We start from the raw sequence: 27,550 nt of genomic DNA on the forward strand, positions 1-27,550 counted from the left end.
ACAACTTTTCAAATGGTTCAGCTAATGTGTGTGTGTGTGTGTGAGAGAGAGAGAGTGTGTGTGTGAGAGTGTGTGTGTGTGTGTGTGTGTGTGTGTGTAGGGAGAGAAAATAAAGCCAAGCAAAATTGTAGATGCTAGATACATGTTTCAATCGATAAATCTGGATAAAGGATATATGGGTGTTTGTGCTATTCTTTCAACTTTTTTATAAATCTAAAATTCCAAGTAAAAAATATTAAAGGAAAATAACATGACAGAGTTAATATTTTATTAATATAGATTTAGAGCTGAAATTTATTAGCAGCTTGACAAAGCAAATTAATATAAACAAGTTCAAGAAGAGAGTTTCCGAACATTCTATAATATTAAAAACTGTTCTGATGTAATATTTATATATGTAAATTAAAGTTTTTAATACAAGTACTTTCTTTTTTTAAATATTTATTTTTTAGTTGTAGTTGGACACAACACCTTTTATTTATTTGTTTGTTTGTTTATTTATTTTTATGTGCGAACCCAGGGCCTTGCACGTGCTAGGCGAGGACTCTACTGCTGAGCCACAACCCAGCCCCTCAGTGTTGGCTTTTTAAAAATCTCATTTGAGTTTGACTACTAATCCTCTGCTTTTAAACAGTTTCTTTTTTTTTTTTTTTTTTCTTTTTTGAGGTATAACGTGCAAACTGGTAAAGCATATATTCTAAGCTTGACGTTTGGGTGGTAATCATACATTATATAAACTCTTGCTCATCATATATACTCTGGCTACTTTTCCTTATCACTAAGTGTGTGGAATTCATTCATATTTTGGGGTATAGTTATAGATCATTTGTTGTCATTGTTGCATTAACATCTTATTATTTATATTATTGAATATATTTATTTGTTCTGTTATTAGCCCTAGTTTTTGCTGAGATTCCCAGAGCTCTGATGCTCTAAAATCCCCCCCCACTCCCCCTTCGCCAAAGGTTAGTTTCTCTTTCTTTAGTTGTTGATGGACCTTTAATTAATTAATTAATGTAATATTTATTTATTTATATATGGTGCTGAGAATCAAACCCAGTGCATGCTAGGCAGGTGCTCTACCACTGAGCTACAACCCCAACTCGAAGCTCTAAAGTTCTTACATTCCTTCTTTCCTTTCAATTAAATTGGAAATGTGTTTTTAAAAAAAAAAAAAAATCAGTGGCTGGACTGAACTATATCCCCAGTTCTTTTTATTTGTTAATTTTGAGGCAGGGTCTCACTAAGTTGCCTAAGGTCTTGCTAAGTTGCCAAGGCTGGCCCCAAACTTGTGATCCTCCTGCCTCAGTCTCCAGATTACAGGCATGCACCCCCATGCCTCACTTGGCATTTGTATATTTAGTTTTTTATTTCTAATTGTAGAATAAAGATTTTTTAATTATTTTAAATAGGTATTTTTATATAATGAGGAATTATAACTGTTTATAGTATCAGTTTTGAATATGTACAGCCTGAAGGTGAAATAACTATGAAAATAAAAATTATCTCCTTATGTTTAGGCTCGATTATTTGATGAACCTCAGCTTGCTAGTCTTTGTCTGGACACTATAGACAAAAGCACAGTGGATGCTATAAGTGCAGAAGGGTTTACTGATATTGATATAGGTAAGTTCCTTGTGAACTAAATTTTTACATTTTAAGTACAGTAATGTTTTATTTTGTGAGTCTTGTTAGAGAATAAGGTATATTTAAATTAGTGGTTTTCCAAAATGATTGAAGTTTACCTCTGTGTTTTGCTTTCTTTGATTTTGGTGAGAATATTCCCAAAAGTCTTAATTATCTCATTGCCCTTTTTAAAATAACTTTATTTTACTTATTTTTTTTTTAATGTGGTGCTGAGGATCGAACCCAGTGCCTCACACGTATTAGGCGAGCACTCTGTCACTGAGTCACAGCCCTAGCCCCACTCGTTGTCTTTTAAAAGATATCAAATAAATAAGAATGTCCATATGCATGTTGTATATAATGCCCTGTAGGAAATATAAAGAAAGGTAAAGTATGTTTTGTCTTGTTAAGGAAACATTTGAGAATCAAGGAACAAATGTGTAAAATTAGATTAATAATATTAAGAGGAGATGGCATATAACAAAATGTTACTTTTGCCTTTTCTAAATTAGGTATGTAGAAAATAATTACTGTGTAACTCCAGAAAATGGAGAAATTATCTCAAATTTAGGTAGTGTTAGGAAAATCTTGACAAAGGAGGTTCTGACATAAGCCTTAAAAAAATGTATAGTATTTGGGTAGTGAAGAGGAGAGGGTATTAGGTAATGTAAGTAGAACCACATGAAGAAGCATGTGCAGAATAAGGGTGGTAGAGGACCATCTATTGACAGGACTGACTAAGGATTTGAATTTTGTCTTGTAGGAGGTTAGAGAGAACTAATCCAGACTTTATGATGGTGAACAGAAAATACATATTCCCTATCTTCTGAGCTCCAAGCTCATATACTGAACTGTTTTGACATTTTTTATTTGGAGATTTTCTAGACATTTCAAACAAAACAGCTAAAAAAGAAGCATGGACTCCCTTCATTCTTTGTTAGATTTCTTCTGTTCCTTTCCAATTTTTTTTCAGTTTTCTTTAATGACACCACCATGAACTGTATTGCTTACACAAAAAACCAAGAAGTTATTCTTGATTATTCGTTTTCTTTTGCATGCTATATGCAGTCTTACCACTAGGGGCTCATGGCTCTACTTTAAAATATATCTTGAATCTGACCATTTCTTACCATATCTGCTGCTACTGCCTAGTCTAAGCCAGTATTTTCTCTCACCTGGATAATTCCAGGGGTCTCCTCTAGTCTCACTTTCTATCCACTGTTGATCCCATATGGTCCATTATTTACATAGCAGCTAGATTTTGCTTGTAAACAGTTTTTTTTTTTTCCCCTTTTTGGTACTGGGGAGTAAGCCCAGGTGTACTCTACCATTGAGCTACATACTCAGTCTTTTTATTTTTTATTTTGAAGCAGAGTCTTGCTAAGTTCCTTAGGCTGGCCTCAAACTTGGGATCCTCTTGCTTAAGCTTCCCAAGTAGCTAGGATTACAGGTATGTGCCACCACGGGTGGCTGAGAATGATCTTTATAAATCAAAAATTGGATTGTATTATTTCTTTGCTTCTATTGCAATTAGAGTAAAGTTCAAATTAAAAACTGATAAGGCTCTCTACATGATATAGCCAGCCTTCTATTAGTCAGGACAGTTTAGTCTTGGCTGTGTAAAAATAGACCCAAAGTACATACTGGCTCAAATACAAAAGTAAGCTTATTTTATACTCACATAACAGTCCAATGGAATGTCATAGTCAGCAGATGGCTATTTCTTAAGGCTCTGCCATTCCTTTGGGCCTGATTGTTACCTGTATCTTGCCTGCATATGGGAGAAACTATAGGCAGGGAAAGTACCCACATACTTAAAATGTTGGCGCTGAAGTTGTATGTTTAATTTTAGCCCTTATTTTGTTATCCAGAATCCAGTCACAAGATACCACCTAACTTGAGGAGAGGCTAGGGGGTGTAGACTTAGTTACATCCCAGAAAGAGAAAACATATTTTTGGTAAATAACTAGCAGTCACTACCAACATGTGACTGTCACCTTCTTTTCCCTCCTCATTTATGTTCTACATATACTGGCCAGCATTATTTGTATTTCAGTTCTTTATAGTTGCTATTCATTCTGATTGGAATCCTTTTTTCCCCCGAATCTTTGTATAGCTACCTGCTTTTAATCACTCAGATCTTAGATTGAGACCTAAGATATCTCAGACTTTCTTAGACACTTAAACAATCCTTTACTCTGATTTATTTTCCTTTTAATGTATATTGGTACCTAGGTATATGTATGTGTGTTGACTGTCCACTTTCCACTCCCAGACTATAAACTCCTTAAAGGCACAGATCTTAATTACCACTTATTTACCACTGCATCTCTAGCACTAAAGACAGCAGAAGGTTGTATGTGTTCAGTTAATACTTATTGACCAACTGGACTGACTCTAGAATGATGCTTTTCTTTCTCACCTTACAGTTTTCATTGAGTTAGCCAGGGAGATCCTTTCAGAACAAAAGGAGTTGGTTCAGATTATACCATTGTAGCAAATCATTTCTTGAGAACTGACACCCCACCTTCTTCCATGACACTTAGTATATTCCTCTGTTATAATTACATAACATTCCATTGTGAGTTTACCTGTCTCTTGCACAGTATGTTGTAAAGAATTTATGGATTGTTTGCATTATACTGAAGGGCAGGGACTAGATTGTGTTACTCTTAGCACCTGCACATTGTATCTGTTGATTTACAGATACTCTCCTTTGAAATAACACTGCTTACATCTGGATAACTTATATTGTTATATAAATAGCTCTTGCATTAGTCATGCCATTGGAGCCTGGGACTTTGGAAGAGTAAATGCCTTGCACATGGTAGATACCCTATAAATATTTGTTGATTTGAATTGACTCATGGTTGCTTATATTAAAATCCAGGATTATATATATGAAACATAATCTGTTGTGTTACAATATTTATTAGACCTTCAGCTGTAATTTTTTATTTTACTACACCTGCCACTAGAAGACCTTGTGTCCCTCTACCTATTTCCAACCCTACAGGCCAGTTTCCTTGAAATGCATGTGTGAAAAATTGGGAATTATAGAGAAGTCTAGGAGCTGAGAGAAGGAAGGAGCTGGCTTCAGGAGCTATTTTATAACTGTCTTGATATCAGAAGCTTGGTCCTTTGTCTCTTTCTGATCTAATAATGATGACAAGGTTTTGAGAAAAGTTTCATTGATTTGCGAGTAAAGGAAAAATATAGGATTTTCCCTGCCAGGGGGAACACAGGGCTTTTGAAAGAGGGATATAAGGGCTGGGATCCAAATATTATCGGTAGAGATTAGTAATTAGTGTCCACTGGGTGTCCTTGAGAGAGCTGTTGCTCCAGTTGGGTTGTTTTTATTCTTGTGAGTAGTGACACCCTTCTGGGCAATGAAGGACACAGTAGCCTAGCCTGGAATAAGAAAAATGTTTGTCTTATTTTCCTTGATAGGGAAGGTAGGTGAGAGGAAGGAAAAGGGGGTGGGTGAAATGTCAGTTTTAAAATAAGCCACCTGTGGTTGAGCAGCAAGGTTTATACTCAAAACATGAAGTGGACCCCTGTTACAGTCTTAGATTTGGGAATTTTCCTTTTCTGGGATTTGACCATGAGTTCCAAAGCGGGAAAGAGACAGCTTTTTGCTAAAGGAAGAAGATGTCACATTAATACAACAAAATGAATTTACATATGTTAAGGACAGTTGATGTGCTTCTTGTGTGTATGTGGCATAGTTAAATTTACTATGCGTTCTCTTTATTCAGGTTATTAGCAAACAAACATGTAGGTAGAAAGTCTTCTGCTTTTCATTGAATGATTAACTGTTAAAGTCATTAAGTGTATTGCTTTTGGATTAAGTGTATTGCTTTTTATTTAATTTGTGAAAAAACTTCATAAATTTGCTCAGCTACAACAGAAAGAAGAAATTGTGATTTAAAAAAAATTATGTTGAACCAATGCATTTTTAAAAATTTTTTTTAGTTGTAGATGAACAAAATACCTTTGTTTTTATGTGGTGCTAAGGATCAAACCCAGTGCCTCACACGTCCTAGGCAGGTGTTCTGCCACTAAGCCCCAACCTCAGCCCCAAACCAGTTGTTTTTAATATACTGTTGATCCCCAACGGTGTTCTGGGAACTAAAGTCTTTGAATGTTAGCTATCTGTGATATTAAGTAAATATTTTTGACTTTTAATATATGAAGTGTAAATAGTTGCAAAAATCTTTTTTTAAATTTTTTAACTTCTAGGTAATTTAATCATATTAATGTTTTGTTTTCTGCTATATATAAGCATGCTATACTTTTTAAATTTAAAATGTAAAAGTATAACGGTTACGTATTTTATACTAGTGCATAATTTATGTTAAGTTCTTTAGAGAATAAGTTTTATGAATTTACTATACATATTTACTATACTATGTATTAAGAATCTTACTTTTTAAGAACCAAGATATTTATTTTGGCCATTTGAGAAAGACATCTAAAACTTTTTGCTTAATCTGTTAAATTATGTGTACTTGAATCAAATCTAGATTCTTGCACTTATTAATGCTTATTATAAGTAATAGTTATTGTACTTATACAGTGAAACACTCAGGGGTTATAAAATACTTATTATTTAAGTCTTTTTTTTTAAGATTCTCTACATTTAAATGTGCAATTTAGGTAGAATTTGTTTATTTTTAGAGAGAGAGAGAGAATTTTTTTTTAATATTTATTTTTGGGGGGCTGGGGATGTGGCTCAAGCTGTAGCGCGCTCGCCTGGCATGTGTGCGGCCCGGGTTCGATCCTCAGCACCACATACAAACAAAGATGTTGTGTCCGTCAAAAACTAAAAAAAAAAAAAATTAAATAAATATTTTTTAAAAAATTTATTTCTTTTTAGTTTTTGGCAGACACAACATCTTTGTATGTGGTGCTGAGGATCGAACCCGGGCCGCACACATGCCAGGCGAGCGCGCTACTGCTTGAGCTACATCCCCAGCCCTTAAGTCTTTTTTTCTCTGTGTGTAGGACTCTTGACTACTATGCTTTTAAAGTACTTACATTTATTTTTTCACGTATTTTCTCTTTGTCCCTGTTTGATTGCAGCTTATTTCATCCTAGTATGTTGGCCTATAAAACATTTTTGTCTTCTTAACTCACTGCTTCTGGGCTGCTGTTGCCTAAAAAATTACTGAATTTATTTTAATTTTGACTCTGATAAGAGGAAAAGAGTCTAAGTGAGGACCTGAGGTACATTTATACTTGGATGTCACATAGGGATTTTAAACTCAATATGTCCAAAATGAAACTTCAGTTCTTTCCTCTGCCCCAAACCTGTACCTCCTATAATCTTCCCCATCTCAGATAATGCCACTCTCATCCTTCCAGTGCTCACATTGCCATTATCCTTAAATCCTCTCTTCTATCACATCCCATATCCAATTTGTTAGGAAATGTATTGAGTCTTCCTTCATAATATATGCTGAATTTGATCAGTTTTCATCACATCCACTGATGCCCTCCTGGTCTTATCTTAGTATAAGAACCTCCTAATTGATCTTGCTTCCAACCTTGCCACTACTATAGTCTTTTTTTTTTTTTTTAAACAGCTGCCGGAGGATCCTTTTAGAGCAAAAACTGTCAGCTCACAACCCTCCTGGAATATACTACTTCACTCAGACTGAAAGCCAGATGATCTGTGGAGTGCTACATTTTGTACCCCACTCTCCATGTTTCTGGCCTCCTTGCCTACTTCTCTTTAGCTCACCCCATATTGCCTCATGGGACTCCTTGCTGCCTCTCAAATATGCCAGGCACACTTAGATTTGGAGTCTTCACACTCGTTGTCCTGCAGTGCTCCTCTTTGTGGCTTACTTCCCCACATCCTTCAATCTTGATTCATATGAGGCCTTCTCAAATCATGCTATTTAAGATGTTTTTGACACCCTTACCTTGCTATTTTTACGCACATGTATTTAACACATAATTTACTTCTGTGTATTTAATCTGCTTCTCCCCAAAAGAGTGTAAACTCCATAAAGGCAAGGATTTTTAATTTTATTCAACAATAAATCAGTGCCTGGAAAAAATATTTGCAGAATGAATGAATGAATTGTAATCTGTAAACTTTATAAATTTATGTGATAACTTGGAAGCTTTTTCTGTGGCTCATTCATTATTAATTATATTTGGGATATTTGAATTTGCTAAATAAATAGCATGAATATACAAAGAGATATCATATCTAAACTTGCATATATGGTGAGTAATAAATTGAATGTTATTGAATGTTAAGCTGGGTGTGGTGGTGCATGCCTGGAATCCCAACTGCTTAGGGAGGTTGAGTCAGAAGAATCCCATTTGAGGCCAGTGCACAATTTAGAGCCTGTCTCAAAAATTAAATTTTAAAAAAGGGCTGGGGGTGTAGCTCAGTGGTGGAGCATGCATGTGTAAGGCCCTGGGTTTCAATCCCCACTACCAAAAAAATCTGAATGTTAACCTTACACCAATTTCTTTAAAAAAAAGCTTTTTTTGTTGTTGTACTGGGTATTGAACCCAGAGATGCTTTACCACTGAACTACATCCCCAACCCTTTTATTTTTTTAGACAGAGTCTTTGCTAAGTTGCTGAGGCTGGCCTCAATCTTGGGATCCTCCCGCTTTTATTCAGCTTTCTCAATTGCTGGAATTATGGGTTTGTGCCACCATGCCTGGCTATTTTAAGATATAGAATATTTTAAGGCATAGAATCTATGGTTTTAATTATGTAACCTATTTTTTCATTGAGGTTTAAATACTTTGTATGAGCATGTCTATCAATATTGCTTTGTTAGAGAACAAAATATTCCTTATTTGATTTATTTTTGTATTTTATTTATAGACACACTCTGTGCTGTTCTAGAAAGAGACACGCTTAGTATTCGAGAAAGTCGACTTTTTGGAGCTGTTGTACGCTGGGCAGAAGCAGAATGTCAGAGACAACAATTACCTGTTACTTTTGCAAATAAACAGAAAGTTCTAGGAAAAGCACTTTCCTTAATCCGGTTCCCACTGATGACAATTGAGGAGTTTGCAGCTGGTAAGGCTATCACTTCACTAAAGGCCTGTTTAAAACTATTTTAATAATCAGTCTCCCTGTGCAAGAATGCTTACTGACTTCCAATTTAATTCCAGTGTTTTCTGAGAATATATTCTATATCTTTTCACTTATTTGAAGTTTGTTGAGACTTGCTTTATGGCCCACCGTGTGGCCAGTTTTAATAAAAACCCATGTATACTTGAGAAGAATGCATTCTGGGTTATTGGGTAGAGAAAAGTATGAACAGTCCTACACCTCTTAAATAAATTGAATAATCCTATATCTATGAAAAAAATATACTAGTGATATACAGATTTTCTATATATCTACTGTTTTTCTTTTTGTTTCTTATGCAGTTCCTAAGAAGTAAGTTAATAGTTTTGGTTGAGAAAGTCTCTCTTTTTGGTTTCATAAGTTTTTTTTCTTTGTGTATTTTGAAATTATATCATTAGATGCAAATTTAGGATTGCTATATTATTATTATTTACTCTCTTTATGATATATTCCATTTTAAATCTAGTAAAATTTCTTGTTTTAATGTTTTTTCTGATATTGATAGTTTTACCTGGCTTATTTTTTTTTAAGATTTTTCAAAAGGTGGACACAATATCTTTATTTATTTTATTTATTTTTATGTGGTGCTGAGGATTGAACCCAGTGCCTCACATATGCAAGGCAAGCGTTCTTCTGCTGAACTATAACCCCAACCCCTTTACCAGGCTTTTTTAAAAATTAAATTTATATATTCTGTATTTTCTCCATCCTTTTATTTAGCTTTGTTTTACATTATCTGTTTATTTTAGGTATCTCTTATAGACTACATTTTTTAAAACACCCAGTCTGACCAACAAACCTAGTTATTTGGAATATTTGATTGTTCTACCTTTATATATAGAGAGAGTTGTAGATAGATACAACGCCTTTATGTTATTTTTTATGTAGTGCTGAGGATTGAACCCAGTGCCTCACACATGCTAGGCAAGCACTCTACCATTGAGCCACAACCCCAACCCTATTCTACATTTAATTACTGATATATTTGGACTTATATTGACCATCTTGCAATTTTTTTTTCCATTTGTCTCCTCTTCCTCCCTTTCTTCCTTCCTTCTCCCTCCCTATCCACTATCTTCCTATGTTCTTTCCTCTTCCTTCTTTCCTTCCTTTCTCATTTTGGAAGAACCAAGTGATTTTTTGTTTCTTTATTTTTCTTCTCTGTTTGCTTATTAAACATTTTTGTGTTGTTATTTTAGTGGATTACCCTTGATAGATAATATTTTTTTAAAAAATTCTTACTTGGTTTTAAATGTAAAATTTCCACTAGAACCTGAATAACTAACTATATTTAACTCTCTCAGCCTTTGATGCTACTGTTAACATGTATTTTGAATCTTTATATATTTTAAAAGCCCTTAAGATACAGTATTATTGTTTTAAAGGTCAGTAACCTAGTGCTGTGGGTTATGGCTCAGTGGTAGAGCGCTTGCCTAGCATGTGTGAGGCACTGGGTTTGATCCTCAGCACCACATAAAAATAAAACAAAACAAAACAAAAAGTCAACCATTTAGATTTACAAATATATTTGCCCTTTTTGGTACTTTTCATTTTTTTCTATGTTGCTATGCTTCTACCAGAATTCCTTTAGAACAGGTGTGATACAAACAGATTCTTTCACTTTTTTTTTTTTTTTTGGTCTAAAAATATCTTTTATCTTACCTTCAGTTTTGGGAGGATGTGCTTTTGGATAGAGAACTTCAGCAGTTATTTATCTAACATTTGAATATATAATTCTGTTCTCTTTTGGCTTCCATTGTTTCTAGTAGGAAGTGTAATTATTGCTTTTTGAAAAGTATACTTTTTCTCTGGGGTTTTTAAGGTTTCACATTATCTTTGGTCTTTAGCAGTTTGATGATGATATGCCTAAGTATATCCTTTTATATGATTTCTTGAATTATTTATTTTGTTTTTACTGCTCTATTAATAGTTACTTTGCTTTTTTTTAGGTAGTTACATGTTTTTCATGACCTAAAGATGACTTTTTTCCAACTAAGGAAATTTTTTCCTATAGGCTTGAGTTTTTGTGTCATCCTATTTATTATTTCTTTAGGACCACTAGTTGGCTGCATATTGATCTTTGCTTTTTAATCATGTTTTTTGTTTGTTGGTTTTTGGTACTGGGGATTAAACCCAGGGGCACTTAACCACTGAGCAACATCCCAGCTGCATTTTACTTTTATTTTGAGACAGGGCCTTGCTAAGTGCTGAGGCTATCCTTGAACTTGTGATCTTCCTACCTCAGCCTCCCAAGTTACTAGGATTACAGCCCTGCACCTGGCTTTTATCATGAATTTTTAAACATTTTAATCCTTTTCCTTAGTTCTTTTCATTCTGAGAGAGAGGAGTGTTCATCCTCACCAGGTCTGGCATGCCAATATATTTTGTGTGTGATATTTAAAAGTTTTTTTTTTTTTTTTTTAATTTCAAGTTTTAAAATCATGGGGCTGGGGATGTGGCTCAAGTGGTAGCGTGCTCACCTAGCATGCGTGAGGCACTGGGTTTGATTCTCAGCACCACATAAAAATAAAATAAAGATATTGTGTCCACCTAAAACTAAAAAATAAATATTAAAAAAATAAAAAATAAAAATAAATAAAACCAGAAGAGTTTCCTAAACCAAATGTTTAGTGTTTTGAAGTTTATTACTTCAGTTGCTTTTACTGGCTTTGGAAGGGATCTCCTGAAACCTTTTGAGGAACAGCATTTATTCCAGGATAAGTTTAAGGCATTGGAATTTTTTTCCTTAGAAACTGTGAATGGAACAAGCAGAGCATATATAGTATGCTACTTCCACAGCTCTTTGGATCTTAGCTCTTACTTTATAATGAACATCTAAAATCTGGAAATAAGGCACTATTCCTTGTCTGTTGCTGAATATATTCCATTGTTCAGACGGTAGCCTCAGATTGGCATTAGGTGAGTAACTAGCTGCCCTTGTAAGTAGTTCCCCATCATAGAGAATGATTCTTTTCTGGTGAACAAAAGTCTGTGGCACTCTGAGGAGTTGAGTGGATAGAAAAATCCAGAGATCTTTCTGTTTACCACAGGGTTTCATCATTTACATTCTGAATTTTTTGAAGCTTCAAATATATGTTAACATTACATATGCTAAGATTTTTCTGTTCTTACTTGACATCTTCTAGAATTGAATTCATGTTACTTAGTGGAGTATTAGTTTGAAATCACATGGCTTTTATTGAGATTTATATTTTTGTTTCAGGTCCTGCTCAATCTGGAATTTTGTCAGATCGTGAAGTGGTAAATCTCTTTCTTCATTTTACTGTCAATCCTAAACCCCGAGTGGAATACATTGACCGACCACGGTGCTGCCTTAGAGGAAAGGAATGCTGCATCAATAGATTTCAGCAAGTAGAGAGCCGGTGGGGTTACAGCGGAACAAGTGATCGAATCAGGTATCTATCATGTTGTGGATTCAAGTGGGTGGGGTAGCAGTTAGGGGTTAAGTTAATGAGTCAGGAAGTCATTAAGACACCCTGTTTCTTCACTGAATTATGAGCACTGGTCATCTCTTGGGGTTTAAAAAAAAATGCTTGAAAGGATTGGGTTGGTCCTTCTGTTACATAAAGTCTGTTTGGATCACCATTGCTGGTGAGTTGAGGTCTAGCCTCCAGTTGATCTAACACTGTTGTTACAGAATTAAGGTTAATTTTAATCAATTTAACTTTATTAAGCTTAGTATAAGGTTTTTCTTTGAATAGATGTTACATGGACATATCTCTTTAAATGGGGGGAAATAAAGAATCATGAAAACACATACATAAAATCCTGTTGAAGAATTTATCTTTACTCTTCTGTATTTAGGTTAAATGTAAAAATAGAATCATTACCAATTTTGATAAAACATGCCTTTTGAATTTTCAGCTATTTAATAGCACTTTGTTATACAACTAGAAATTAATAACTTTGTAAAGTAAACCTCTAGTTGAGGGGGGACTGTTATAACTTTTGGGTTAAGACAAATTCAAAATGCATTCGTAGCCATTTATTACTCATTTATAAGAATATATACTATATATAAAACCTTAGGGAATAACGACAAAGCTGCACACAAAAAGTAATGATTAACTACTTTTAGCAAATAAATTAGAGAAGAAATAAATGACCTAGCATTCAATCCCAGAAGTTAGAAAAGGAATATCAAAAGAACCCTAGAAAAGAGAAATAGGTAAATATAAAGAAATTAGTGGATTAAAAATAGGATTGATAAGTCCATAAGCTGATCCTTAAAAAGATGAATAAAAATAAATAAACCTCTGGCAGAGGTAATTAAAAAATTCATAATTAGAAATCAAAATGGGAATATAGTCAATTGCTGAGATTTTTACTTTAATTCTGGGTTTACTCTGTGCTAATAAATTGAACATCTTGATGGAATGGATCATTTTATAGGCAAATATAAATTATCAAAATTGACTGAAGAGGAAAGCCTGAATAGACCAATTACCATGGAAGGAATTAAAAGTTATCAAAGAACTGTCCCTTCACAAGGTTTTTACAGGTGAGTTTTTACCAAACATTCAAGGATCAGATAATTTCCTTGAGCATTAAAAGAAGAAAATTCTTCTTGGTTAATTATTAAAGGAAGCATAACCTTTCTATAGGAATCTGATAAGACAAAAAAAATTCTAGGTTCACTTCACTTACTATGTAGAACAAATTCTGTATAAAATATTAGCTATTTAATCTGACAGTTCCTTAGAAAAGCAATATTATATAAGCATATTAAATAATTTATTTGAAAACTGGAAAAATGGCTCAATGTTAGGAAATGTATTAATATAACTCATCCAAGTAGCATACCAAAAGATAAATAATTTGATTTCAATAGATGTCAAAAAGGTTTTTGATAAAAATCCCCCCCCTTTTTTTAACAGATATAACTATAATAGATGAAGTCTAAAAGAATGTTTCTTTACTACAATAGGCTATTGAAGCCTAAAGATAGGGATACCTACTGTATCTGCTATTTTTCATTAGTTTTACTGTAATTCTGAATTGTTGCAGTCATAAAGGATAAAGAATTTAGAGCCTTGAATATTGGAAAGGAAGAGGCCTTTCTCACAACTCCATCAAATCTGATTATTATAATAAATATTTTTGTAATTTCTCTTTTATTAACCTGAAATGAAATTCATAGAATGCTTCAAATATTTTTTTTAATTTGATAAATGGCCAAGTTATAATATGAAGAAGAAGTAAATGTAATTGGTAGTAAAATTAAATATGTAAACATGATTTGATTGTGTAGACTAAAGTAACCTGATACAGTACATATGTATCATCATGATGAGATGGCTTCAGCTGCAGGGTATAGGTGTAGTATATTAATTGTCTCACATACCAAGGTTCTAAATAAAACAGTTGAGTTAGTCCTGTAGATTCTCATTTCCGTATTTGTGAACTCACCTGCTGGCTAAAATTTGTTACTCTAATATCAATACTCAGAGTGATTTCTTAGATATTTTCAGCCAAAGATTTGAGTTGTCAGTCCAGCATGTTCTCAGGAGAGATGAGACTTCACAAACTTTCCTACAGGATGAAGAAGGTGGGGCAGTGCACTTAATGCAACAAACTGGGTCTTGGGCCAATTAGATGGGGTTTGAATCCCAGCTATGGCACCTGTTTGTGAGGTAGCCTCAAGCAAGTTACCTAACACTGCTGAACTTCATTTTGTCTTTTGAATGAAGAACGTACAATCTACTAGGATGCCTTGTTTTTAGGATTCAAGTTTATAACGTACGTGAGAGGTATGTGTGTGTGAATACACATATGGGTAGTTTGTGTGCATATATACATATGTATACACATACATACACATGTGCTTATAATTTCCCTGGTAGCAATGGTTTAGTATTTGGTAATTCTGTGTGTACAGTAGCTTTGTAGAACATAACTACCACAAATAATGAGAACAGACATAAGATTTCCTCTATTTTTGTGGTAGTTGCCTCTTGTAAAAATCCATGAACATTAAAATTACACTAAAGGGCTGGGGATGTGGCTCAAGCAGTATAGCAAGCTCGCCTGGCATGCGTGCGGCCTGGGTTTGATCCTCAGCACCACATACAAAGATGTTGTGTCCGCCGAAAACTAAAAAAATAAATAAATAAATATTTTAAAAAAAATAAAATTACACTAAAAATCTTTGATTTATAAATAAAATGGAATTAGGTTCAAGGTTTATAGTTTATCACCTACATGAATTCTGGCATGACACTCGCCGAATAGTGGGTGTTGAATCCAGGGGTGCTGTATTACTAAGCACATCCTTTTTTTTGAAATACCATCTTACCGAGTTGCTGAGATTCTCCAAGTTGCCCAGGCTGCCCTTGAACTTGTGATATCCCTGCCTCAGCCTCGGTATAACACTTTTTGAAAGTTGATTGGGATTCTTTGTTATAGGGGACTGTTCTGATTATTATAGAAAATTGGCTGCCTGGCTGGTAGTGCCCCTAAATTTGTGTAAGAGAGTGTGCCTCCTTGGAGGTAGAACTCTTTTTAAAGAGATTAGTTGGTCCACTTAACGTCAGGATCAGCTAAAAAAATAATTAGAATCAATAAAAGAGAACAGTGGCCAACTTATAAAATATATATTTGAAAACTGTTGTTTCTGTATGTTATCAAAATTTAGTCACAAAGATACAAATAATGGTGGTAATTGTACAATGATGTGAATGTACTTAATACCACTGAACTGTACACTTAAAAATGGTTTAATTGAGCTGTGGTGGCAGATACCTGTAATTCCAGTTACTTGGGAGGCTAAGGCAGGAGGATCCCAAGTTCAAGGGCAGCCTGGGCAACTCAAAATAAAACAAATAGGGTTGGGGATGTAGCTCAGTAGTAGAACACTTACTAGCATGGGTTCAATCCCCTGTGCCACCAAAAAAGAAAAAAAAAAACAGGTTAAAGTGGTACATTTGCGTATATTTTACCACAGCTATAGTATTGAATGAATATTTTATTTCATATTTTATTATAATCTCTTATATTAGTATATTATTTATTATATTGAATATTACTATAATATTGTGAATAACCCCATTCACAATAGTAACAGATAATATAGAGTCTCTCTATGAAGGACTAGAGAACTTCAGCTTGAATCAGACTTTGATAAGGACAGCGTCTTCCACATTATCTTGTGTATGTTAGCCAATTCCTTTTAGAGGTCACATGTTTTTGATAGGTGGAAATAGCTTGGCAAAATACAAATCTGGAAGAGTAAATTTTCTTTAAAAAAACAAAGATACAGACCACACATAAAGAAGTATTATAGATCTATAAGAAGTTAGTGTTGAATGGAACAGACTAAAGTTCAAAAACCAACCTAATATTAATGAGCTTAATATCATACAGCTAAGGAAAGAATTAACTACTAGGAAAAAAAAAGTTAGATCCTTACTGATCCCATGTACCAAATTCATGTTAATTAAAACTTTATAAATGAAAATACTGGAACAGATGTGTCTTTACTATAAGGATGAGGTAGGTGACTTTATATTTGGCATAAATCATAATTTGGCTACAAATAATTGAAAAAAATTTTGTTAAAAATTACCATACAGGGCTGGGGATGTGGCTCAAGCAGTAATGTGCTCATCTGGCATGCGCGGGGCGCTGGGTTTGATCCTCAGCACCACATAAAAATAAAATAAAGATGCTGTGTCCACCGAAAACTGAAAAATAAATATTAAAAAATTCTCTCTCTCTCTCTTCTCTTCTATCTTAAAAAAAAAAAAAAAAAAAAAATACCATAAAGTTAGAACATAAATGACAAACGTGAAACTTTTTGTAAGGGATATTACCAACAAAGCATAAGTAACTGTATATAACGTGCATTACAAAGATAAACTCACCAGTATAGAAAATAGAGAAAAGCACGTGAGTGGATGTTTCATTAATGAAAAAATCTAAGGGGCAGAGAGCATATAAGCAAAGTTTTACGTAATTACTAATCAAATGGAAATGGAATTTGTCAATTATCATTTTCTCAAAGGCAAGAGGAAATTAATGGTAATGATACAAGTGAGATAGAAATGATCTGTACTCTGGGGCATAAAGTGTTAATCTTACTAGGAAGCAATCTGACAATATTTATTTAAAGCCTTAATGCCTTTTATTTTTACCAACAATTCTAAGCATTTATTCTAAGAAAATAATGATGGCTTTATAAAATGACCTAGCTGTAAACCATGGCAATATCATGTAGTAATTATAATAACTGAAAATAACTTTATTCAATAAGAGATTGGTTAGATATAGTAAATCAGTAGTCATTTTTTACTGTTTTACATGAAAAAGAGGTATGTGTACAAAATATCTGTGTGTGTGTATATTATGTGTCTCCTAAGATGATTTTTAATATATATGTTCATAGGAATAAGTCTGAAAAAGAAATGTAAAGAGTTAACAAGGGTTATTTCTGGATATACAGATGCTCTAAAATTTTCCTTATTTGTTTAGCTGAATTTTCAAGGTTTTTTGTTTGTTTGTTTGTGCTAGAGATTGAACCTGGGGCTGCAAGCATGCTGATAAACAAGAGCTACATCACGGTCTATTTTCTGGATTTTTTTTTTTTTTTTTTTTTAGTATTTATTTTTTAGTAGTAGTTGAACACAATACCTTTATTTTATTTATTTTTATGTGGTGCTGGGGATCAAACCCAGGGCCTTGCACGTGCTAGGTGAGCATTCTACCTCTGAGCCACAACCTCAGCCCCTGGATTTTATATACATATATATGGTTATAGTTGGACACAATACCTTTATTTTTTTTTATTTATTTTTATATGGTGCTGAGGATTGAACCCAGGGCCTCGCACGTGCTAGGTGAGCACTCTACTGCTGAGCCACAACCCCAGCCCTTTTTTCTCGATTTTTGAAAATAGAATTTATTGATTTGTATACTCTTAAAAAAATATTACGGATGGGTGCAGTGGCACATGCCTATAGTCCCAGTGATTCAGGAGGCTGAGGCAGGAGGATTGCAAGTTCAGAGCCAGCTTCAACAACTTAGTGAGGCCCTAAGCAACTCAGAAAGACCCTGTTTCTAAATAAAGAAAAGGACTGGGGATGTGGCTCAGTGGTTAAGCACCCCTGGGTTCAATCCTTGATACCATAAACGAAAACTATTACAAATAATTTTGGGAAGAGGGGGCGTAGTGCTGGGGATTGAACTCTCTCACGTGCTAAGCAAACACTCTACCACTGAGCTATTTGCAGTTTTTTAAGGTGGTCTTTTACACTGTAGAGCATGATAATTAAAGAGAACTGAATTTGATCCAAGCAGATGTGGAGATGTGTCCCACTTAGTTCTGCCACACTTTTTGATTTGGGCAAGTTAATCTCTCTAAACGTCAGTTTCTTTCTTTCCTTTTTTTGTTTTTTGTAAGGGGTTTTACTATTTTGTCTAGGATAGTCTCAAACTTGTAGGACCAAACAATCCTTTTACCTCAGCCTTCCATGTGAGTGGGACTACAAATGTGTGTCACCTAACATGGCTAAAATCTGTTTCTTTAGCCTCAGGAATTTAGGATAATAAAAATAGTACAGGAAGCTAGTGTTGTATAGGGCTGTTAGGATGATTATAGGAAGTAAGTATTGTAAGAGCTGAAACTCGGGGCCTGGTATATTAGGAAGTACTCATTAAGTGGTGGTGGTATGCTGGTAGTAATGATAATGGAAATTGTGGCTGAAAATGTTGAGAATTACTTGTTTTGAATCACAGATTATCTCAGTTCCATATGTACTTAGTTAAGAAAAATTAATAAGAAATATTAATTACTTCATTTTATAAATGTATAAAAACTGACACTTAGGATCAAACTGCTAATAATTGCTAATTATTATAGGTATGGAATCCTTATTCAAATCCACCTGTTTGAATTAGGTCCTGTCTCCAGCCCCTCTACTATCAGAATTATGTGTTACAGCAGCCTGCTTCCTTCATAACTCTTAACCACAATTTATAATGATTGCTTATTAGGCCACAAAGCCAATAGGTATAGAAGCTGTGTGCTGTTGACCATTATTCCCCGTTGCCAAGCCCAGAACCTAAATACAGTAGGCCCTCAGTAAATATTTATTGAGATAATTGTCCTAGTTTGGAATGCTGGGGCTTCAGATTCTGCTTAAGATCCTGTTAAATTCATATTCCAGAAAGATTTTTTTGTTGTTGTTATTATTGGTTTGTAAACACGTTATTTCTGAAGATAATTAACTTGTGATAGTTTTCCTTTTTATAAGAAAAACTAGATGTTCCAAGTAACACTTGAAAAAATTATAAACTTTCAGAATAAGAACACTTACAGAATTGTTATTTTATATTCGGTTTCTCCCTCGTAGGTTCACAGTTAATAGAAGAATCTCTATAGTTGGATTTGGCTTATATGGATCTATTCATGGTCCCACGGATTATCAAGTGAATATACAGGTACTATTTCCCTCCATAATTTATCATTTTGAAATGTAACAAACATGTAATCTTACAGTAAAATATTCTCTTGGCAGGAGTCCAGATTTTAGAACGATTATCAAAGGAATTAGAAAGCCCATTATTAGCATTTTTAGCCTAGAGATTTATTTTACAGTTGTTCTAAAAAATCTGGTTTCAAAAAAATAGAGGTCCTTCATTGAAGCATTTAATGTTAACAGGAGCGCTCCTTTGTCCAGGAAGCCCATTAGTACTTCCTGCTGTGCATTAACTGTCTTAAAATGTCTTTCTGCTTTTTTCGTGATATTTTGAACTTTAGGGCCTTGAAACTATCTCATTACTTCCAACTACTATGAACACCTCTTCACTTATCAGACCCTCCCTCATTCTTTAGGTCTACTATACTTGATTCTTTCAGACAGGGCACTATTACCTAATCTGGAAAATACCTCTTTCTTCCCCTATCTTATTAATAAACCAGTGTTCTTTTGATTCCATACCCCTTTTAGCAAGATTATTTTTGAAAACATATTTGCAAACTAATAGGCAGTACTGGATTTTGTATACATAAATGAAAACAGAATATAAGAAAAGGAAGTAAAAAATGTTTCAACTCTTGTTTATCAATAGAAAATTTCTGCCCTCTCTAAAATGTTACTAGCGTCATTTTTCATAGTAAAAACTTTGGTAAACTTTGTGATCAGAATGCATTATTGGCTTTTAAAATACTAGCTTTATACTTTGTGACTATAACAGTTCAAAGATCTGGTTCAGTGACAGCTAAAAATGATACCTCACACCCTCAAAAGAGACAGACCTTGCTTCAAATGGAAGATTGCATTAGTCACTGTACTAACCAAATCATTATACTCATTTTCTAATCCTATCCACTAAGGTTTCTAGTGAACTTCACTTGATAAATTTATATCATTCATGTGAATTTGTTGTTGTCACATACCAGTTAGAAAGTTATATTTTTTAATAAACAGGTTTTAGACTCACTGAATTATTTATTTGTAAGGTTTTTCAACAGGTTAGAAAAGTAATTTCCATGGTGTTTTTTTTGTTTTTGTTTTGCAGTACAAGTATCAAATTTAGTGGAACTCTACCACTAAGCTGCATCTTGGCCCTTTTTTATTTTGAAATAGAATCTTGCTAAGTTGCTGAGGCTACTGAGAATTTGTGATTCTCCCATTTCAGCCTCCCAATTAAATGGGATTCCAGGTGTGTGTCACCACATCCAGCTTAATTCCATGATGTTTAAGTACAGAAAAGCCTCAGCAAATCTTTGAAGAGTATAAAAAAAAAAAAAAGATTTTTGCATTTATTCCCCATTGCACATTATATACATTATGAAGTCTTAAGAGCCTGTCTAGTAGAATCCCTAAGCCCAGTTTAGCAGATTGGATAATCTGCAGGCCTGGGGTGGTGGGGTGGGCAGGAGCAGGGGGAGCCAGGGCTCCACTATGAGTCTCTTTGATTCTAAAACCCCATCCTCCCTTTAGCATACTTCATGTATTACCTAAGATACCAGACACCTCACACCTCACCAGGGTGTTTGGGTTATAGGTATATTAAAATGATGAAGTCTAAATACTATGAATAAAATTACTAGAAATGGAAGTTCTCTTTATTTTCTTAACCCTGTAGCTAGTCTTCTGTACTAGAAACACTACTTCTAATTCCCTATTGCTTTGTGACAGAAGTGGCAAACAAATGCCTCCAGGGCTTGGGCAGATAATTTTAGTGGAGACAGCTGGCCTGGTACAAGAGCTAACAGGGATAAGCAGGGAAATGAATTGTTTAAAACACTACTTAGTTCCTATTAGTAGTTGCAATGTGATAATAAAAGCCCGAGGATGCTAAGAAGCCAGAAGTGTGGATTTTTATATGAAATCTCCATCTTCCATTTTTAGTGTTAATCAATAATTTAAGGGCTGGGAAAGTGGCTCAAGCGGTAGCACGCGCGCCTGGCATGCATGCGGCCCGGGTTCAATCCTCAGCACCACATACAAAGATGTTGTGTCTGCCGAAAAACTAAAAATAAATATTAAAATTCTCTCTCTCTCTCAAAAAAAAAAAAATAATAATAATAATAATTTAAAATCTTTACAAACACTCACACCATGAAGGCCAAACAAAGCTAGTCTGAAACTAAATTCTGGTTCTTAACCAATTTACAATCTTTGCCTTAACTTTGTAGGCAAGGCCCATTCCTCTAAATCAGTATGTTTCTTCTATATTAGTAAGTTTGAAACAGGAGTATATAATAGAAACACCTAGGGGCATTTTCATAATACCTATCCTGGGTCCTTATTCCCAGAGATGAGGTATTGAAAGAATAGTATGAACTGTTAAGTAGAAGGTATGGACATAACTGATGGCATTTTGTTGTAGAAGTTAGTTGTCTTCACCTGTTTGTTTTGTGGAGAGGCACTTTACCTTACACTTCAAAAGGAGAGCCATGTACTTCTTAAAACACACCTTTGGCAGTATTCTTTTACAGTGATGAAGATCAAACCCAGGGCTTTGTTCATTCTAAAGTGCTCTAACATTGAGTATACTCCAACCCTAAAACACAGCTTTGGATCAGTTCAGAATACTAGATAAAAGTACCAAAGTCTTGTGTTAACTTTGTGTTAAACATAGCAGTGAGGACATGTTGGTTTGGAAGATTTCAAAACCCCACCCACATACACTATATTATTGGCTTATACAATATATTGACTCTGTGGACCATTAAGGAAAGATACTAAGTTTCTGGGACTGTTAAAGTTATGTCATTTAAAGTCTCTCTCACTGCATCTCAACTTCTAGTAGTCCAATAGACAGCTTTTGGAACAGCAAGTCTGTAAGTAGGTTCATGGAAATAGTTGCAAGCATGTGTTGAATCATGTGTATATCCATGTACTACTAATAAATGACACTTTATTATTATTGCTTAATGAATTGACATTTTCAAGAGATCTTTGTCTTCATTTTATAGGAGATAAAAAGGTTACGTGAATTTCTTGTTGTCCTGTTTTGGGTGGTTTTAGAGATTGAATCCAGGACCTTTCACATGATGTGCAAATGTTTCCCCACTGAGTTATATCCCCAGCTCATGAATTAGCTTTGAAGTCAGTTAGAACTGCCTGGGTTTGACTCTTACCTCTCTCGCCTACAAGGTGTGATATGGACAGATCTTTCCATTTGCTCATCAGATTTGACAACAAAGTTATTATTATTTTTTTAATATTTATTCTTAAGTTTTAGGTGGACACATTAAAATGTGTCCATTTTTACATTTATGTGGTGCTGAGGATCAAACTCATACCTTGTGCATGCTAGGCGAGCACTCTACCACTGAGCTACAACCCGCAGCCCGACAATAAAGTTATGATAAATACTTTACAGTTTGGGGAAGACTCTTTGAGATGATACCTGTAAAGTGATGTGGTCATTGCAATAACATGTTGTTGCTGTTGTTTTGTAATTAGGTAAAGCAAGGTTTTCCCAAATGAATGGATAAAACCAAAGCTCAGAGAAGTAAACTGGTTTGTTCTAGACTGCACTGAAAAAGCCAGGTCTTGTGTCTTACTGCTTTTTTCCCAGGCACTATCATATCATGTCTTTGTTTTTGTTTTTTTAATTTCAGTTTTTTATTGAACTGTGATAAACACACAGAAAAGTGTTTGTGTTTATAAGGGGCATAAATGGCACAGTTTTTACAAACTGTACATACCTGTGTGACCAGTATCTGATCAAGGAACAGAACATTACAGCACCTGGGGCCTCCTCATGATCTCCCCCGGTTCATCTCCCTGCAGAGTGCCTATTGTCCTGATCTCCCATCACATAGATCGCATTTTGCCTATTTCATTATTACTGGTTTCATCTACCATATGCAGAAAGGCAGATTTTCAAGGGCTGTTCTGCACTTGCTGTTCCCATGTGTGGAAACCCTTGCTCATACCTGGTAAGCTCTGACTTGGGTTTTTAGAATCTGCTCCATGGAGTTTCCCCTCTTGAACAGAAGCAGTTTTTCCTCTGTTTGGCCACTTTGAATTCTGCATGGCTCTTTCTGAATTGGCTGTACCCTGAAGCTCCCAGAAAGCATACTTGATGCCTTGCACAGTGCTTGGCACAGCTGATAGAATGAAATTGAAGGGACAAAATGTTTACATTTTGAACATTCACAAACTTGATACTTCATTTAAGGTCATTTAAACTTTGATTTCAATAAATAACTCTGAAACAGAAAATGCTAAAGGAATTTTCCTAGGGACACAGGTTAGCCAGAAGTAAAGGCTCATTTCCCTCAGACATCTAAAATTAACATATTCTAAAAATCTGCATACCAAGCTGTGTGTGTATCTTTTATGAAAGACCCCCTCTCCTATAACCAGCCCCAGTTAATCAACATTCTCCTCATCCTTAATGTGATGAATAATAAACAGCCATTTTCTGACAGCATGCTTAAAAACCATCATTGGTGGTTAGAGGTTAAGTAGAGAAGGACTAGAACAGAGGTTTAATGGTCTGTTCTGCTACTCTAAAGGCTTCATGTTCTTTTCTACAAAGCTTAAACATAACTTTAACTTAAACATAACTTCTCTTTTAAAAATTACAGATCATTGAATATGAAAAAAAACAAACCCTCGGACAAAATGATACTGGATTTAGTTGTGATGGGACTGCTAACACATTCAGGGTCATGTTCAAAGAACCTATAGAGATCCTGCCCAACATATGCTACACAGCATGTGCAACACTCAAAGTAAGTGTCATTCAGAATGTTCTTGAGGCTGCACTGGTGTAGCTCATGGTTTCACGCTTGAGTGTGTTTTACAATGTTTTAGAAGCTGAAAATCACTGACAGTAGACTCTGTTAAGAAAAGGGGTAAAAGGGCTGGGGCTGTAGCTCAGTGACAGAGCACTTGCCTAGCATGTGTGAGGCACTGGGTTCGATCCTCAGCATCACATTAAAAATAAATAAAATAATTTTTAAAAAGTGGGGGTGGGGAACTGGGCATGGTGGTACACACCTAAGATAGAAAGATCTCAAGTTCCAGGCAAGCCTGGGCAACTTAGTGAGACCCTGTCTCAAGATAAAAGAGCTAGGGATTTAGCTCTGTGGCAGAGTACTCCTGGATTCAGTCCCCTAGAAGGAATACGGAAGGAGAAGGAGGGAACACAGAGGAAGGTATCTGGGAGCTAAAATATCCAGCTCCTTTAAGAAGTAAAGGAGCACTTCATTGTATCCTTTCAGCACCCCATTGTATCCTGAAAGAAAAGTTCTTTTTAAAAAGTAGCCCCTTATCTGAGGAAACTGAATATTTGACAGAGGATACAGTAATTGTTTTCTTAAACCTTTTCACTACTCCCCTAATGACTGAGCTCATTGATTAGCTTTTTAGAAAAACTTCATTTTTCATTAAATGCCTCAGCATAAAATTTATATAGGAGCTATAATGAATATTATAGACCATTGATCTAATTACAACGTCATAGTAACTTGAGTGCTTATTTAGTGAAAATTGCTAATAAGTCTTTTATTCTCATTTAGGGTCCAGATTCACACTATGGCACAAAAGGATTGAAGAAAGTAGTCCATGAGACACCGGCTGCCAGCAAGACTGTTTTTTTCTTTTTCAGTTCCCCTGGCAATAATAATGGCACTTCAATAGAAGATGGACAAATACCAGAAATAATATTTTATACATAATCTAGCAGTATAATACATCTTGGCTAAATAGTACCGTGCAATCTAGTCTCAAAGTAGAAACACCTGACCACAAAACAATGAGTTTGAGTGTCATGATTATTTATAATTGTAAAATAAGAAACAGTTTAGTTTCTTAGAGAAATTAGAAAAATGTTAATCTAAATCTCTGCATGATTTAAAGGCAGATTTTCAATTTTCTTATCACCTTAGGGGAAAAGATAACTGGGTTTAATTGTGTTTAAAAAAAAAAAAAAAGCTCAGCTATTTCAGCTTCATCTTGTATAATTTCATAGATCAGCTAACTTATGGTCTTTCAATAGTTTTGAATTGAAAGATTCTTGTTATTTATAACAGGTTTGGTTTTTTTCTGTTTTTAACTATTTTGAAGGTTAAAGGAGATGAGGTGGGTCAATATTCCTACAGAATTCCTATTAACTCAAGTAACTAATTTCATTCAAGTAACTAATTTCAGAAAATTAAGAAAACTGACTTTATATTTGGGGTTTTGAAATATCTGGTTGTTAGCATTTGGAATAATGCTAAAAATAAGGTCTAATAAATGCCCAGGAAATTTTTCAATGTATTTACAGAAAAGGATATTTTGTAATAGTATAGTAATGCATTACATAGTACAGTTTTACAACAATAAATGGGAGTTTGTATAAATTCACAATAATGTGATATAAACAAAGGATCTAAAGGAATACTCTTAAGACTGAATTCTTTATCACTAAACTGTACCACTGTACCTGTCTATTTGTATGGGGGGGGATGCCGCTGATAATTCCCAAGATTGAGATGATGATGGTGATGATGATCAGTTAAACAGACATCAGTTCAACATTGTGATAATCACATTACAGTAAAAAATGGAATAAAATATGAACATTTCTAACAACTACTCTGGAATTATAGAACTATCCAACAGGATTACTGCTTTCTGTCACATACATAATTCTATCCAAGAAGTAAAATATGTTTAATATTTGTGACTTCATTAACTGGCAGCATCTATATTAGAAGTGGATATGAAGTATATTTGGCAGAATGACATTTATACACTTTTATATAAAGCAGAATTTTAAAATAAAAATGAAATAACATTTTTCCCCTGAAAGTGATTATCTTATTAAAAACTTAAGTGTCATTAAGCTTAAGGCATACATATCAGATAGTTGTGGAAGATGATTAAAAATTAAAATTCTTTTAAGTATCAACTTAAAAAGAATTTTTAAAAAATAATTAGGATATAAAGTTTTTCATCAAAAGTAATATTTTATTTTCAAGAAAGTCGTGAGGTGTGTTGGTTGTTGAGGCCTCTTGAAATTACTGAAGAAAAGGGAAATTTTTCTGTCTTTGATACCATGTTCTTATGGATGTAAACTTCACTTAACTGGAATACCTATGGGATGTGTAGTTCTGGTTAACAAAAGATGAACCGGGAAACAATCTGTAGTAGTGATTATAGAAAGTACTTCTGCCTTAAAAAGTATGATATGCCAGAGACAAGGTAGTGTTTTTGATGTTTGAAGCATTTCATATGCTTCATGTGTTGTACTGAACTATTGTAACTGAATGTAGGCCTGCCTGGGCTGGTACAAAAAAATGGAACAGTTTACTGACATTGGGACATCACCTGGAATTTTTAAAAAATAAAAATGTTTATTAATGTTTTACTATTATTATTTGTCATTTGTCTTTTAAAATTTGATGTTAGACACCATTTTGGAGCAAAAGTTTTAATTAATTGACTGTAACTTTTAATTTACAGAAGTAATGAAAGACAAAATAGGAATGCTTTTACTGCTGCCTAAATGCAAGTCACAGAAACTACTACATAACAATTACTGCCATCTGTTTCTTGGTCACTTTTTTTTTTTTTTAGTTATACATGACAGTAGACTATATTTTGACATATCATACATATATGGAGTATAACTTCCCATTCTTCTGGTCACTTTTTTGTAATCTCAGGTTTTCTCTCCTACTTAAAAAATAGGAAGTAAAGAACAAAGAATGTGAAGAAAGAATCTTGTTTTTCTTAACAGTGTTCTAATCATCTCACAATTGTTTATTAATTATAGTGATATGAGTTGTTACTTAGCCTGTTGAAGGACTTTATTTTATTTTATTTTATTTTTTTGGTAGTACTGGAGATTGAAACCAGGCACTCTTTACTACCAAACTATATCCCCAGCCATTTTAAAAATTTTGAGACGGGATCTCCCTTAAATTACCTGGGCTGGCATCAAATCTGTGACCTTCCTTCTCAGAGAAGCATCCAAATAGCTGGGATCAAAGGTGTGCACCACTAGGCCAGCTACTTTACAAAATACATTCTTGTTTCTCAGCATCAGTGTAAGAATAAGATTACTATACCCATTTCATAGGGGAAAAAAATGAATGTTTGAAAAGGTCAGTAAATAGTACTAGATGGAATATAAGCTCACTTCTATCCCCTAAGCTACAGAGGAGGAAAATGTTGCATCCCAAAAGAATTCCTGATCAATCTGTAGTTAGGGTAGAATATAAATATTAAGAAAGTGTTGATATTCTAGTATCTACCCAACAAATTAAGGTGAATTATTTGCATTATCAAAATGTTTTTGGTCCACATAGTATTATCTGTAGTTTTAAAGGAGGTGGGAA

At 34.3% G+C, this 27,550-nt stretch overlaps 1 protein-coding gene across 1 annotated transcript in view; it reads left to right on the forward strand.

Moving 5' to 3' along the window:
* Btbd1 (BTB domain containing 1) overlaps nucleotides 1-26,583 on the forward strand; it is a 36,648-nt gene extending 10,065 nt beyond the window's left edge. The window contains exons 3-8 of the mRNA XM_027921922.2: nucleotides 1,521-1,626; nucleotides 8,485-8,682; nucleotides 11,960-12,152; nucleotides 19,107-19,194; nucleotides 23,807-23,953; nucleotides 24,743-26,583. Of these exons, the coding sequence (XP_027777723.1) occupies nucleotides 1,521-1,626; nucleotides 8,485-8,682; nucleotides 11,960-12,152; nucleotides 19,107-19,194; nucleotides 23,807-23,953; nucleotides 24,743-24,901 (891 nt within the window). The 3' untranslated portion in view covers nucleotides 24,902-26,583. The remainder of the gene's footprint in view (nucleotides 1-1,520; nucleotides 1,627-8,484; nucleotides 8,683-11,959; nucleotides 12,153-19,106; nucleotides 19,195-23,806; nucleotides 23,954-24,742) is intronic.
* Nucleotides 26,584-27,550: the final 967 nt, after the last annotated feature.

Source organism: Marmota flaviventris, chromosome 2 (assembly GCF_047511675.1).
Source record: "Marmota flaviventris isolate mMarFla1 chromosome 2, mMarFla1.hap1, whole genome shotgun sequence".
Classification (NCBI taxonomy): Eukaryota; Metazoa; Chordata; class Mammalia; order Rodentia; family Sciuridae; genus Marmota; species Marmota flaviventris.